Source organism: Urtica dioica, chromosome 4, assembly GCF_054948205.1.
Source record: "Urtica dioica subsp. dioica isolate 48M chromosome 4, U.dioica_male_clone48M_v1_H2, whole genome shotgun sequence".
Taxonomy (NCBI): domain Eukaryota; kingdom Viridiplantae; phylum Streptophyta; class Magnoliopsida; order Rosales; family Urticaceae; genus Urtica; species Urtica dioica.
In genome coordinates this window covers 11,792,828-11,808,540 of record NC_142759.1, presented here as the reverse complement: position 1 = coordinate 11,808,540, position 15,713 = coordinate 11,792,828, and the positions used below count along the sequence as shown (strand labels likewise).

Sequence of the window (15,713 nt, the reverse complement as noted above, 5' to 3'; positions counted from 1 at the left end):
GAATTAACCAGGGTTAGTTACAGAGGGTTGCGTGGTTGGGTTAAGGGATTTGGTGGGGGATTTTAGGGACGCCATGTGATGCGAGGATTGGCAAACACAGCTGGAAAATTGAAAAAAAAATAGGCTTCTGACTCTCTTCTATTCTATCCTTTTTCTCCTTTATTTTTATTTTTATGGGGATTAGATTTCAGATTTTAATAGAAAATCGAATTTATGCCCTATATATTTTGTAATTAATATAGTTTTATTATATAGAGTAGATATTAGTTATATATAAGTAGTATGTATACATACAGTCAGTGACGAAACCAGGATTTCAATCAAGGGTGGGCAAATTTGAGAAATATTTTTTAGGAGGGGCATTATTGAAAAAAAACTTACAAATTTAGGTCAAAAACATAATTATTAGTAAAATTTAAGGGTAAAATTATAAAAATAGTATAAAAATTTGAGGTTAAAAAAATAATTTTCAAAAATTGAGGAGGGGCATTAGCCCACCCTGACCCCCACCTAGATCCGTCACTGCATACAGTTATAATAATATATAATGCCTATGATATTCTATACATATATATTAATAATATTTACGTATTCATTGGTATTTTATATATATATATATATATATATATATGCAAATAATTACGTTTAGTAGGATATTTAATATTTAATTATATTTAATTTCTAGTATTAAATTCGTATTATTTATTAGGATATTTTTTTTAATATAAATAGGTTTTTAGGTCTTTTTGTTAAAGATAATTTTGATAATAAAAAAAACTAAAAAAGAGAATTACCTCTGATTTTTTTTTTTTTTTTTCGATATTGTTAGTGAATGAGATACGTGTAATTTTTATCCTTTTTCATCACACCTCCAGCTACATCACTTTTTCTCTCTCTGTGTGTATATGTGGCATATATGCTCTTGTTGGCTTTGGTTCTAGTGGTACGTTTTAGCGGATTTGAAATTGTGCTTTAAGATATTTTTTTTCTTAGCTTTTAGAACAGCGGTTTTGATCTGTAACTTCTTGTGTTGTGTCGTGTACGTGTGACTATAGAGAAATTTCATTTTCTACGCTTAAAAATTATCAAATTATCAAAATTAGATACATAGTTTAATAATATTTAAAATTAGACTTTTAGATATTTTTTGAACAAAAATACTCCTGAAATTCAAATAACTCATCTTTCTCTCTCATTTCAAACCATCTTCACTTTTACCTCTTCATCACAAGTCTTGTCACCTTCGAATTGGTTGTGCTAGGATTAGAAGGGTTTGTGTTAAGCTTCAATTTTTGGGAATTTCGCATCGTTTTTGGGAATGTTCTATAGTTAGAGTTTCTAAACAAACTTGGAAAAATCCGATTTTCGATGAAATCCGATTATCTCCGATGAGATTCATCGGATTTTTCCGATGACTTTCAACCCAAAATCTCCGCCAAAATCCGATGAAATCCATCAAAATCCGATGCATTGCGATCCGATGCTTTTTAGATATATATATATATATATATATATATGTATGTATGGATTTTTAGAGATATTTTTGTCCGAAAATGTTCAAAAATCAAATTTCGGATATTATTAAATTAATGGATTTAATTTTGATATTTTGATGATTTTTAGGTCTCTCGTTGTATACATGTTACTGATTGCATTACTGTGTTAATAATAGTGGAAGTGGAGATTTAATTCGTGAATATATGGATGAAGTTGTAATGGTTCAAAGTTTAATTCCACGTAGAAAAAAAAATGTATTTAAAAAAATGGAAAAAGAATGAGTGGTTGGGACTTGGGACTGTGTTTGGACCATGTGGTTTGGACTTTGGAGTTACCTTGAGGTTCTTGACAAGTGGTCAACTCAAAACTCAAATGAATGGTTAGTTTGTTAGAGTTTTGAGGGCTTTGAAGTTTGAACGTTCAAATTATAAAATAAATAAATATTATAACAAGAGGAAAGTGAACTAGCCGTTTTATTGTCTTGGAAATCATATTTTATTTGGTAATCCACCGTGAACCAGAAAAATACCGTGCAATACTTAAAAAAAAAAAAAACATAAAAATTCATATATAATAAAATATAAAAATGAAAATAGTCTCCAATATCATCGTTATATTACAAGTCATAATTCGAATAATTAAACCTAAAATCATAAACTATTTGCTATAGTTCAACACAAGACAAGACAAACCTAATAAAATAGTTCAATATAAAATACAAACTAAAATAAAAAAGTTCAACACAATCCACCAAATAACATAATTAAACATAATCGAAAACAAATAAAATTATATTAAATTTGGATTTAACAAATAAATTACACAAATTTGGATACACCATCAAAATAATGATAATATTCATGTTAAAAACCAACTAATTATACATAAACATTAATATTATACAACTAATTTAACAAAAAACCTATAAAAACATTCAAATTTAAATTCTATTTTTGGATCTAACAAAAAAAATTGAAAAATTTCGGATATAAAATCAAATTAAACACAATAATGAAGTTAGAAATTAAGAATTTGAACTTAATAATTAAAAAAACTAACAACAAATTCAATGAAAACACTAAATTTTATATGACTTTGAAAAATTGGCAGGATTTGACCACTAGTTTGGATCGCAAAAAGAACCCTGGTTTTTTTTTTTCCCGTCAGATTTATGATTTTGGATGAGAATTTTTCCTTTTATACCGTGATTTTTTTTAAAAAAAAAAAAAACAACTGAACCAGATCAGTGTTTTCGAATAGGGTTCCGGTTTGATTTTTCGAGTTTCCTCAAAATCCAATAAAAATTTTGGTTTTCTGAATTCCGATACTAAAACTCTAAAAAAATGGATTTCGAATCAATAACCATCCGAAATCTTCTTAAATTCAAACTTTAGTTTGGGCATGGAACGCTATATGACCCCACTCTATAATTAATACTTTTTGCCATTAGCAAGCGACATATATCCATTTGGACAAAAACTTACTTCTCACACATTCAAATATCTCTAAATGGTGTTCTCCTCTTTATAATGAATAGAGAGATTATTGAACAAGGAATTGAAAGTTCAAACTGATCTATTAAGATCCAAGAATTGTGTTCTTGCCAATTAATTCGGGCGACTATCCTATTTCCACTCCAACATTCCAACGTTATTAGAAAAAGTAATAATGTAGTAGCATTGATTTATACAAATACAAGTATCGACATTAAGGAGAAAATATTAATTAATGAACGACCAGCCTCAAATTTATTGTTATCACAACCAAGCCAAATAGCCAACCAACCCATATGAGTCATGACCATAGGTTATAATCTTCCACCAACTCTGTTTCACTACTGGCCATATTGAAAATAAAGAACAGGTATAATTTTTCAGCGTTAAATTATACATTATAGCTATACACCTCTTGATGATCAATTAGCTCTAATACTACCGACTTTTAACTATAATTTCCACAAATACCATCTAAATTCATTTAACTTCACGAATACCATCAATTATCTCTTTTGCATTTCATTTTTATTAGCAATCAAATACTTTCTAAGAGAAATTCATGGTGTGAACATGTGATTCACAGCATATGACCATAGGTTATATCTTCCACCAAACAGACCTTTGTGGAGTAAAGTCAAATCAATCCCAACACCAAACGTGGCATTCTTGCAGGTCGATTTGGCGGCGCCGTCGGAGGACTCGAGATCATCGTTAATGGCCCTCACGGCGCGGAGGAGGAAGATGACGAAGATGAGAAAATGCCTAGCGTCTGTTGACGTTACGTGAATTTTCAATATTAATTAATTTTATAGATCCATCGGTTTACTTTTTTTTTTTTTTAGGTTGGCACAAATAATAATACATAGATTTCCAATATAAAATTTCCAGATACGTATAATTTAATCCCTAATTATACTTTTGTACGAACTAACTAATTCAAACTAAACGTTTAACAAAATAACTAACGTTTCATAAGTTAGCGTAATCTAGTCACTTATAGTGTAAAAATACTAATATACCCTTAATGTTTTGGCGAACGTTTTTTTTCAGGATATCAAAATAATTAATCTATGTGTCCAGAATTTTAATCCACTATTTTATATATACCAAATAGTTAAAAAAAATTTCATCGTCAAAAGTAGATAACATCGCGACGTGTCTAAGGCCGGCGAGCCTCCACGAAACACGAGATCGGCGAGCCACCGCGAGTCCGAGATCGACGAACCCCCGTTGGTCCGAGAGAGACAAGCCCTCGCAAAGCTCGTCGTCGGCGAACCACCGTGAGTCTGAGACCGGCAAACCACCACAAACATTAAAAATTAATGGAGAGATCTAAAACTAACTCGGTCTGTTGACCAAAAAAAATGTGTAATAGCGTTCTCTTAACGTGTATAAACAAAATGTGTAATAGCGTTCTCTTAACAAGAACGTAGAAGGTTGTTAATATTTGTCTTACATATATTTAGACAATAGAAAATGACAACATCGATCCAAAAGAATTTAAAAATTACTTTATATGATGAAAATAAATTGTCCTTGAAACTGTTTTTCATGATAGTGGATTCCACGAAATGTCCTTCAAATTTTCCACGATAGTATACTCCACGGCAGTAAATGTTCGTTGTGAAAAGCTTTCATGACGAATTTCTCATGTTGTGATTACGGTTTTTGTAATAGTGTCCATAAAATATGCATGATGATAATTTTGTGATGCGACTTTATGTATTGCATACTTAATTTTCGTCTCCACTCCTATTTTTGTTTTGTCTTTGTGTATGTGCCTATATTGCCCGTAAATCTAGAGACTCGTGACCTCGTTTTTCGTTGGAGTCGAAACCAGAAGTTGAGTGATGGCGAGGTGGAGTACTTGGCACAAAAAGATACTGGATTGTTTGATACCGGATTTGGAGGCATGATAAGCTTGAGGCAATGAACATGAGAGTAGCTTGTGGAGGATGGAATGGTAGCCAAGGTGATTCTCAATAGGAATCAGGGTTGAACGGTCGGTCCTCGAAGAAGGCAACATCCACGGTGTTGTTGAGCTAAATAATACTAAGGTACATCAGATACCCCGAGGGCCTTGGTGGGGATGTAAGTGAAGAAAGATAGTGATAGATGGTAGACTAAAGAGAAGCGTTTACTTGGGCATGGTTTATAAATTTTCCAGAATATTGAGCCTTAGAAGAGTAAAAAATCACAGGGCAGCGCAGAACCATTGGCTCTTCCGGGCCAGGTATGGGTTAAACAAAGAGAAGAAGGAGTAGAAGCAAATATTTTGAGTCAATTACAATTTATTATAGTGATGATAACTTAACAGGACAGAGAGGAGAGGGAGAGAGAGGGAGAGAGAGGAGAGTAATGAAAGAAAAGGCAAAATTACAATACAAGAGTGGGGTTTGGCAGAAGAAATAGTAAGTGTTTAGATTTTGTCGATGTCCTCGTCCTCGAACTCGACAAAGTTGTCGTTGACGTCGTCGTCGTCGTCCTCGATGCCGCCGGCGATGCCCTCGTTGAGGCGGATGCTGTCGGGGAGCTCGCCGTAGGCCTTGAGGAGACGGGCCTCGTCGGGCATGTACTTGAGGATGACGTCGGCCTTGTCGTCCTGATAGTCGCGCAGCCCAACGAGGATGATGTCTCCGGCCGCGATCCACACCTTCTTGTGCATCTTCCCTCGGATGTGGCTCAGCCTCTTCGTCCCGTCGATGCACATCGACTCGCACCGCCCGTTGCCCAGCATTCGAAGCACCTGAGCGTACTCTTGCCCGTCCTCCTTGAACACCAGCTCTCTCTTCTCGTCGTCCGCCTCGTTCTTTCCCCTCTTCCTGTTCTTACCTCCCTTCCCTTTGTTCTTCGGCATGATTCTTCTCCTTCTTCTTTACTGTGCCATCAATTTCGTACACAAACATTCAAATTCCTACCCCCATAATTCATCATTTCTCTCCACCCCAAATTATCAGCACTTTCTCTTTTTCATTTACTTTTATTCACTTTCATTTCAACCTAAGAAAAAAGCAGCCCTAAACTTCCAACTCAAAATCCCCCAACATCCATATACACCTACAAAAACCATCATCTAATCTAACCCCTTTGAATCAGGGACCCAGGACCTGCTATATCTTTTGATTAGACTTCGCCAAAAACGGAATTTGAATTTTATACGATTTCAAATTACATAAACTCAAAACACATCGATTGTATATACTTTCGCAATCAAATAGGGAATTCAAGCAATAGTGATCAACACGTCAACGAAATAAAATAAAGAAACTGAAACTAAGAGTTTGAACATCACCTGGTGGTCGAGACGATGAGGCGGTGGGAGAAGGCGAACAATCGGGAGCGTCGGCTAGATGGTTTTCTAATCGTACAGGTATCACTTGCTAGGTTTTTATATTTAAGAATTATATTTCTTTTTTCTTTTTATATTTAATTATTAACAGCCTTGGTAGATATGGAATCCCTGTTCTTGTGGTAATCATGTTTTTTAAAATATGCTACATAACCAAATCCGATCATTTTTTAATCGTGTTTAAAATTTAGATTCAAATCCGATCATTTAATTTTAGGTTGTTGGCGGTATAAATATCTTAACTTTTCAATTTGATACGCTTTTATATCACAATTTTTTTTTCGACGACAAAAATACATAATATTATCTTTTAGTACCATGGTTGCTCTCATTCTATTAAAATGACACGTGAAATGTTATTGGCGGCATAAATACCTTGATTTTTCAATTTTATACATTTTTATTTCACAACATTTTTTTTTCGAATAACAGGGTTTAAAAACGTGAAAACGTTTTATTTCTTAGCAACTTAATTTAAACTGCTACAAACTAATAATTGTACACACCAGATTTCATAATTAAAAAATAAAATACCTACTTGCTCTAGTTCACTGAGAAAAGAAGAAGAGAGACGCCATGTAAGTTGTTCTTCAGTTCAAAGGGCTTATTGTCTTCTTTCGATACAGGCTAAGCTTCGGTGCCCAACATCATTGTTGCCTTCTTCACGGCTGTATCGACATCTTCACAAACAGATCCGTTGATTTCGGGTTTGTGTGTCGCTGAAGAGGAAAAAGAAGAGAGATGTGTTGTTTCCGTTGTCGTGTGGTTCCCGACATGTTCATTTCGATCTCGTCGACACTCATCTTTGACTTCAGTTTGTGTGTGCCCACGCTGAAGAGGAAAAAGAAGAGAGAGGTGTTGTTGCCGTAACTAAGTATTTAGAGCTTCTCCAGTGGAGCGCAATAACCTCCTTAATATTGCGCTAGTGCCCCACTGGAGCGCAATAACCTACGCTATATTAGCGTGGGAAGTTATTTCCCAACAGTGCAGCGCTATTTTTAGCGCTGCACTGTTTAAGCGCTAAATTTTTTTTTTTTTTTTTCTCTTTTAGGTTTTAAAATTTACCCAAATGCCCAAATTGTATATAATTACTTAATATTTACCCCTAAAATTATTTAGTTTATATAAAATTTATTATTGTGCATAATTTAAAAGACAACAATATTTTAAAATACAACAATGATATTTGCACATTGCAAGAAAATTATAATATTAAAACGGTCATAATCAACTAATACCAAACACAATTACATTAGCAAATTAGAAGAAAGTCATCAAAAAAACTCAAAAGACATTAAAAACACAATGCAACAAAATAAAATAACAATAAATAAACTAATATTCTGGAAGATTGGTGCTGGATCCCCCGAGACCGGTAAAATATTGAGAATATGAATCAGAAGTCGGAGGTGGTGCATGGGATTGTTGTTGTTCAAGCCTCTTTTGCATAATTTTCGCTTGTTCGGCTTGAACATATGCCCGAACCTGTGGATCTGGTATTGAACTTAAATCCCGGAACAATATTTTATTTTCTTCATTGATTTCTTTCAATTCCAAGTGGCGTTGCCTGATAACACTTGTCTTCTTCAATTGCTCAAGAAGTTCTTTATTTCCTTCCTCAATACCACTAATTCTAGACATTATTCCATCATCCACTTTTTTTTTAATTTGGTTTTCTTCACCCCAATCGGCCGCTCAGGAGGAGATGGATGTCTAGCAGATTCAGGAGTTGGATTTTCTGACTCTTGTGGGCAAGATGAACCTCGAGATGTTTGTCTTGCACTTGAGGCTCCATCTTGGAATTTTTCAAAATTCTTAATAATGTTCCACACATGATCAAACTTTCAACCTTTCTTGAATTTTTCATCTTGTGAAAGCAATACTTTAGCTTGATCCATCTAAAAGTTGATAAAACAATGGTTAAGTAAAAATCTAATCGTGAGAAAATAATAAACTATATTACTCACAATATCTTCAGTTGAAGCACCGCTTGGGTGTCTATTCTCAATTTGTCGAATGCATGCATGCATCTTCCTTGTAGCTTTCTCAATCACTTGAATACGGCACTGGATTGATCGCGTCGAACGCATCTCTGAATCCGGACTTTTGCCGTTGTTGTAAGCTTCCGCAACACGAGTCCAAAACTGATCGGATGATTGGTATATACCGATGATTGGGTCTTGCGAAATCTCCATGTAAACCCTACAAAGGAGTTTGTCTTCATCTCGAGAGTAATTAGAAGCTCTAGACATTTTTTTTAGTAAGGTGAGTGATGTGGTGAAATTACAACTTATGAAGGCAATATTTATAGCAAGATTCTCACGTTTCACAACTCATTCTGACGCGATTTGACTACTCACTTACAAGATTCTCACGTTTCTCAACTCCTTCTGACGCGATTTGACTACTCACTTACAAGATTCTCACGTTTCTCAACTCCTTCTGATGCGATTTGACTACTCACTTACAAGATTCTCACGTTTCTCAACTCCTTCTGACGCGATTTGACTACTCACTTACAAGATTCTCACGTTTCTCAACTCGTTCTGACGCGATTTGACTACTCACTTACAAGATTCTCACGTTTCTAAACTCGTTTCTCAGCTTTATCATTAACTTTTTCTCTATAAAATACCAATTTTATCATGAGTTTTAATACACACACTCATTCTATTCTGAATATAATACACATTCTCTCATTTTATCTCCCAAAATGAATACTAATTGGTCCTCGTCGTCTTCAAGCTCGGATGACGATTTCATTACTAGTTTGGATGAAGAGGAGGAGGCCATAACTCGTGCTATCATCAACAACAATATCTTGATTACAGAGCTTATCCGTCAACATTCAAGCCAAGTAGACATGAGAGCGGGAGGCTCAGTGCCAGGACGTGCTTTCATCAACCGTGATCGAGTGAGTGCAGACCGTCGACTATTCAATGATTACTTTTCAGAAACCCCGATGTATGATGAAGCCATGTTCCGTCGGAGATATCGGATGTCTTGCTCATTATTCCTCCGCATAAAGGATGCTGTTCAAGGTCATGACAACTACTTCGAGCAACGGGTGGATCGCGCCGGCAAACTTGGTTTGTCACCCCTTCAAAAGATAACAGCTGCATTTCGGATGCTGGCATACGGTGTTTCGGCAGATGCCACAGACGAGTACGTCAAAATAGGAGAGTCAACGGCGATTGAAAGCATGAAGAAGTTTTGCCGGGCAATCGTTGAGGTATTTTCTGAGCAATATTTAAGATCACCAACAACCAATGATATTGCTAGACTTCTGCATGTTGGTCAACAACGTGGTTTTCCAGGAATGTTAGGAAGTTTAGATTGTATGCACTGGAAATGGAAAAATTGTCCCACTGGATGGGCCGGCCAATACACGGGTCGCGGTGGAAAGCCTACTATTATACTTGAAGCTGTAGCAGATTATGATCTTTGGATATGGCATGCTTATTTTGGTATGCCAGGGAGCAATAATGATATCAATGTGCTAGATTCTTCCCATTTATTTTCCAATCTCACTCAAGGTATCGCTCCTCCTGCCCATTATGTCATACAAGGAATATAGTATAATATGAGTTACTATTTGGCTGATAGTATATATCCAAAATGGTCAACCATCGTGCAAACTATCCGAGAGCCACGTGGCAAAAAAAAAAGTATTTTGCAATGAAGCAAGAAGCGTGCAGAAAAGACGTAGAACGTGCATTCGGGGTTCTCCAACAACGATTTGAAATTGTTGCCGGACCGACACGATTTTGGAGAAAAGACGTCTTACAAGATATAATGACTGCATGCATAATTATGCATAACATGATAATTGAAGATGAACGAGATCTTAGTGCTCCAATAAGAGTTGCGGGAGAAACACCACCAGCGAATGTTGAAATGGTGGGGGATGATGGCACAAGATTTGAGCAATTCGTTAATCGTTATAGACAAATAAGAGATAAAGATGCACACATCGCACTTCGGAATGCATTGATTGAGCACTTGTGGGAAGAGTATTCTAATTCCGAGTCATAATTGTTTGTGTTAAAGTTACTTTTATTTGTTGTGTTGTAGTTTGTTTTACTTTATTTTAATTGAGTTGTGTTGTAATTTTTTTTATTTTAATTGTATTGTGTTGTATTTTATTTTTTGTGTTGTGATTTTTATTAAATAAAATTTTATTTTATTTAATGTGTATTTATATTTATAATTATAATTAATTTATAGAGTAATATTTTACTCATTATCATAATTCTTCTAAGTTATCTAATTAGTAATAATAATAAAAAATATAGGGGTATAAGTATAAATAGGAAATAAAGGGGGAAAAAATAGAGTGAAAAATAGAGTGGAAAATAGAGTTCGGTTGGAGAGAAATCACTGTTTACAGAAAAATAGAGTGAGAAATAGAGTGATCGGTTGGAGATGGCCTTAAGCATGAGTAATGATAGTACTAAAAGGTAACGTTACATGGCGTCTCTTTTCTTCTTTACTCAATGATCTAGATGTGAGTTCTAAACTTGTCTTGCTCATGGTATTTTATTTTTTTTATTATGAAATCTAGTGTGCATAATTATTAGTTTGTAGCAGTTTAAATTAAGTTGTAAGAAATAAAAGGCTCGCAAAATTCGTCACGTTTTTAAACCTTGTTATTCAAAAAGAAAAAAAATTGTAATATAAAAGTAAAAGTGTATAAAATTGAAAAATTAAGGTATTTATGTCGTCCTCCACGTGTCATTTTAACCGATTGAGAGCAACGATTATACTAAAAAGTAACGTTAGATATTTTTACCGTCGAAAAAAAAATTATGGTATAAAAGCGTGTAAAATAGAAAAAAGTTAAGATATTTATGTCGCCAATAATCCAAAATTATTTTAAAAAGCACCATTACCATTTACCACACGAACAGGACTCCTAATATGAATATCTACTAAGGCTGTTAATAATTAAATATAAAAAGAAAAAAGAAATATAATTCTTAAATATAAAAACCTAGCAAGTGATACCTGTACGATTAGAAAACCATCTAGCCGACGCTCCCGATTGTTCGCCTTCTCCCACCGCCTCATCGTCTCGACCACCAGGTGATGTTCAAACTCTTAGTTTCAGTTTCTTTATTTTATTTCGTTGACGTGTTGATCACTATTGCTTGAATTCCCTATTTGATTGCGAAAGTATATACAATCGATGTGTTTTGAGTTTATGTAATTTGAAATCGTATTAAATTCAAATTCCGTTTTTGGCGAAGTCTAATCAAAAGATATAGCAGGTCCTGGGTCCCTGATTCAAAGGGGTTAGATTAGATGATGGTTTTTGTAGGTGTATATGGATGTTGGGGGATTTTGAGTTGGAAGTTTAGGGCTGCTTTTTTCTTAGGTTGAAATGAAAGTGAATAAAAGTAAATGAAAAAGAGAAAGTGCTGATAATTTGGGGTGGAGAGAAATGATGAATTATGGGGGTAGGAATTTGAATGTTTGTGTACGAAATTGATGGCACAGTAAAGAAGAAGGAGAAGAATCATGCCGAAGAACAAAGGGAAGGGAGGTAAGAACAGGAAGAGGGGAAAGAACGAGGCGGACGACGAGAAGAGAGAGCTGGTGTTCAAGGAGGACGGGCAAGAGTACGCTCAGGTGCTTCGAATGCTGGGCAACGGGCGGTGCGAGTCGATGTGCATCGACGGGACGAAGAGGCTGAGCCACATCCGAGGGAAGATGCACAAGAAGGTGTGGATCGCGGCCGGAGACATCATCCTCGTTGGGCTGCGCGACTATCAGGACGACAAGGCCGACGTCATCCTCAAGTACATGCCCGACGAGGCCCGTCTCCTCAAGGCCTACGGCGAGCTCCCCGACAGCATCCGCCTCAACGAGGGCATCGCCGGCGGCATCGAGGACGACGACGACGACGTCAACGACAACTTTGTCGAGTTCGAGGATGAGGACATCGACAAAATCTAAACACTTACTATTTCTTCTGCCAAACCCCACTCTTGTATTGTAATTTTGCCTTTTCTTTCATTACTCTCCTCTTTCTCCCTCTCTCTCCCTCTCCTCTCTGTCCTGTTAAGTTATCATCACTATAATAAATTGTAATTGACTCAAAATATTTGCTTCTACTCCCTCTTCTCTTTGTTTAACCCATACCTGGCCTGGAAGAGCCAATGGTTCTGCGCTGCCCTGTGAATTTTTTACTCTTCTAAGGCCCCATATTCTGGAAAATTTATAAACCATGCCCTAGTAAACGCTTCTCTCTAGTATACCTTCTATCATTTTTGGATGCACTGTCTTTCTTCACTTACATCCCCGCCAAGGCCCTCGGGCTATCTATTGTACCTTGTTATTATTTAGCTCAACAACACCGTGGATGTTACCTTCTTCGAGGACCGACCGTTCAACCCTGAATCCTCTTGGGAATCACCTTGGCTACCATTCGATCCTCCACAATCTACTCTCATGCTCATTTCATCAAGCTTATCATGCCTCCAAATCCGGTATCAAACAATCCAGTATCAGTTTGTGCCAAGTACTCCACCTCGCCATCACTCAACTTCTGGTTTCGACTCCAGCGAAAAATGAGGTCACGAGTCTCTAGATTTACGGGCAATATAGGCACATACACAAAAAAAGGGAGTGGGGACGGAAATTAAGTGGTGGGTAACATACACATATCAAGTATGCAATGCATATGTTGCATCACAAAATTATCGTCACATGCATATCTTATGGACACTGCTACAAAAACCGTTCTAACGACATGAAAAGTTCATCGTGAAAACTTTTCACAAGAAACATTTTCCGCTGTGGAGTCTATTATCGTGGAAAATTTCAAGGACATGCATTTTCCGTCGTGGAATCCACTATCATGAAAACAGTTTAAAGGATAATTTTTTTTCCCCCTCATGTAAAGTAGTTTTAAAATTCTTTTTGATTGATGTTATCATTTTTTGTTGTCTAAATATATGTAAGATAAATATTCACGACCTTCTACATTTTTTTTAAACGTGGACGGTACCACTAAATTTTATTAATAAGCACTCACTTGTGGCGGAGGAAAACCGTGGTTACAGAGATATTTCTTAACAAATAAACAGAAAAAAAAGAAGAAGGTAAAGAATATAGATTACACAAATTTTTTATGATATCTATATCCCGTGCCATCTTTTACAATCAAAGATCGAATATGGGTCGATAAACTATCAGAATTAAAAATAGTAAAACCATCCAAAGAAAAACCAAGCTTACTAAGTGAGTCAGCGACCATGTTCTCCTCTCGATAAACATATTTGATGCAAACGTTCGTTAAGGCTTTCGAGATCATATTCCATCAACAATTAATATAACAAGGAGGTTTAACTTTACTAGTAAGAGAATCAACAAGGACTTTTGAATCACTCTCAATGGTAGTGATATCTGCCCAAAATTTCGAGAGGTTGAGAATGCTAGTTACCAAACTTTCTGTCTCCGCATCCAGACTAGTTGTAGACTTGATCGGACCTGCAAAACCACATATAAACGTACCTATTCCATCACGGATGACACCTCCGATTGCCCCACAACCATCGCGGAAAGCACCATCAATATTCAACTTAAAGCCTTCGTTCGGCGGCTTCCATGAAAGCCATGTAGCGCTGCGAAGTTTATTATCATCTTTCTTCAGTTCTGCCATTTGTAGAAGAGATATATAATGCTCAAAGTTACGCTGAGTCTTTTCCCGAGTCATGGATCCATCATCAAATCGGCTAAGACATCTGGCCTTCCAAATTTCCCAGAGAATCACATAAGCTCCTTGAATTTTGCGTCTAACCAACTGATTCTTTATATTACCCGTAAACCAGTTCTCTACGAAGTGAGGGATAGTAATCTCTCTGTTTGTATGTTTGAAAACCACATGAAACACATGCCATATCTTCTTAGCAATCTCACTAGTAAAAAATAAATGAGTGCTCGTTTCAGCTCCGTGAAGATCACAATAATGACATTTAGAAGCCATAGGAATCCCAAGTTTAACTATTCTGTCATAAGTAGGTATGGCTTGGAACCACATTTCCAAACGAAAAAGCAAATTTTCGTCGGGGTATGTGAATTCCAAAGCTTGACATTCCATGCAAAGTTACTCAAACCGGTACTTGGGTAGAACTTCCAAAAATAATATTTTGATGTGGAAAAAGTCCCAGAGTCACGAGGTTTCCAAATCAAATTATCACACTTATCAGAGAGGCTCGTACATTGGATTTGTGACCAAATATCAAGAGGAACAAGACACTTTACCCGATTTAACAAGGTTTGATTTTTTAGGCCATCCGACACCGTGGGCTTGAGGTTGTCAAAGCTCATTGCAAGAGGTCTCAGAGTTAATCCGCACCAATTATCCAACAGATCAAGTTAAGAGAAGGCTATTACATATTTTCTTGGTCAACAGATCAAGTTAGCTTTAGATATCTCCATTAATTTTTAGTGATCATTGTGTGCATTTTGTGTTAGATATATACAAATAATAAGCTAAAACGTGTATCATGTTTTGGATTCGATATGATATAAGTTGGTGTTGTACTTTATGTAAGATGTTCTACAAAACTATGCAACTGTAATAGTATTTCTAGTCTTCTACGAATCATCTTTTATTTATTGAAATATAACTTTAATCGCATTTATACTATATCATAACAAGAATTTTGGAACAGAATTACACTGGGACCATGGAATTCCCATGGTTGGGATTCATAAGATTTTGTCGGCAAGGTGTGTAGTAGCGTCACTAAGGCGTGTCTTGGTGTCCTCAATGACGGTGAAGAAATCGGTGATCTCAATGATACGGTGCTAGTTCTGATCCCGAAAATCAAGGACCCGGTGGAGGTACGGGACTTTCGGCCAATAAGTCTTTGCAACGTGATGTACAAAGCAATATCCAAGTGTATAGCTAACCGGCTCCGAAAGACGATGGAAGGGACTATCTCCGAGAACCAAAGCGCCTTTGTGGGGGGGAGGCAAATTTTCGACAACGCCATGATCGGGTTCGAGGGCCTCCATACCATGATAAGATGTCGTTTTGGCAACGGAAAATGCGGTGCCTTCAAGATTGACATGTCCAAAGCCTACGACCGAGTGGAATGGGTGTTCCTTGAGGCGGTGATGATCGGGCTTGGGTATGCGTCGGAGTGGGTCCGTTTGATCATGAGATGTGTTAGATCGGTGAGGTTCTCCTTCATCCTCAACGGGAGAATCTGTGGAAATATCGTTCCCTAACGAGGCCTCCGTCAGGGGGACCCGCTATCCCCCTTCCTATTTCTCTTTTGCTCCGAAGGGCTCTCGGCGTTGTTTAGGAGAGCAGAGAGGAACGGGCTGATCTCGGGACTGACTTTTGGAGAGCCGAG

At 36.5% G+C, this 15,713-nt stretch overlaps 2 protein-coding genes and 1 pseudogene across 2 annotated transcripts; 1 reads left to right on the top strand and 2 right to left on the bottom strand.

Annotated features, from left to right (window-relative positions):
* Positions 1-5,233: 5,233 nt before the first annotated feature.
* LOC149400453 (eukaryotic translation initiation factor 1A) lies at positions 5,234-6,421 on the bottom strand. Its single transcript, XM_089612993.1, has 2 exons — positions 6,286-6,421; positions 5,234-5,871 (listed from the first exon to the last, which is right to left on the bottom strand). The coding sequence occupies exon 2, from the start codon at positions 5,848-5,850 to the stop codon at positions 5,413-5,415; it is 438 nt and encodes a 145-aa protein (XP_089469119.1). The 5' UTR covers positions 5,851-5,871; positions 6,286-6,421; the 3' UTR covers positions 5,234-5,412.
* A 1,256-nt stretch (positions 6,422-7,677) lies between these two features.
* LOC149400452 (uncharacterized) lies at positions 7,678-8,616 on the bottom strand (annotated as a pseudogene).
* A 2,665-nt stretch (positions 8,617-11,281) lies between these two features.
* LOC149400451 (eukaryotic translation initiation factor 1A) lies at positions 11,282-12,596 on the top strand. Its single transcript, XM_089612983.1, has 2 exons — positions 11,282-11,427; positions 11,842-12,596. Exon 2 carries the CDS (start codon positions 11,863-11,865, stop codon positions 12,298-12,300), a length of 438 nt encoding a protein of 145 aa, XP_089469109.1. The 5' UTR covers positions 11,282-11,427; positions 11,842-11,862; the 3' UTR covers positions 12,301-12,596.
* The last annotated feature ends 3,117 nt before the right edge of the window (positions 12,597-15,713 follow it).

Bases quoted from the DNA above. Each gene is read 5' to 3' on its own strand.
- LOC149400453 (XM_089612993.1), bottom strand. From the start codon at position 5,850: ATGCCGAAGAACAAAGGGAAGGGAGGTAAGAACAGGAAGAGGGGAAAG.
- LOC149400451 (XM_089612983.1), top strand. From the start codon at position 11,863: ATGCCGAAGAACAAAGGGAAGGGAGGTAAGAACAGGAAGAGGGGAAAG.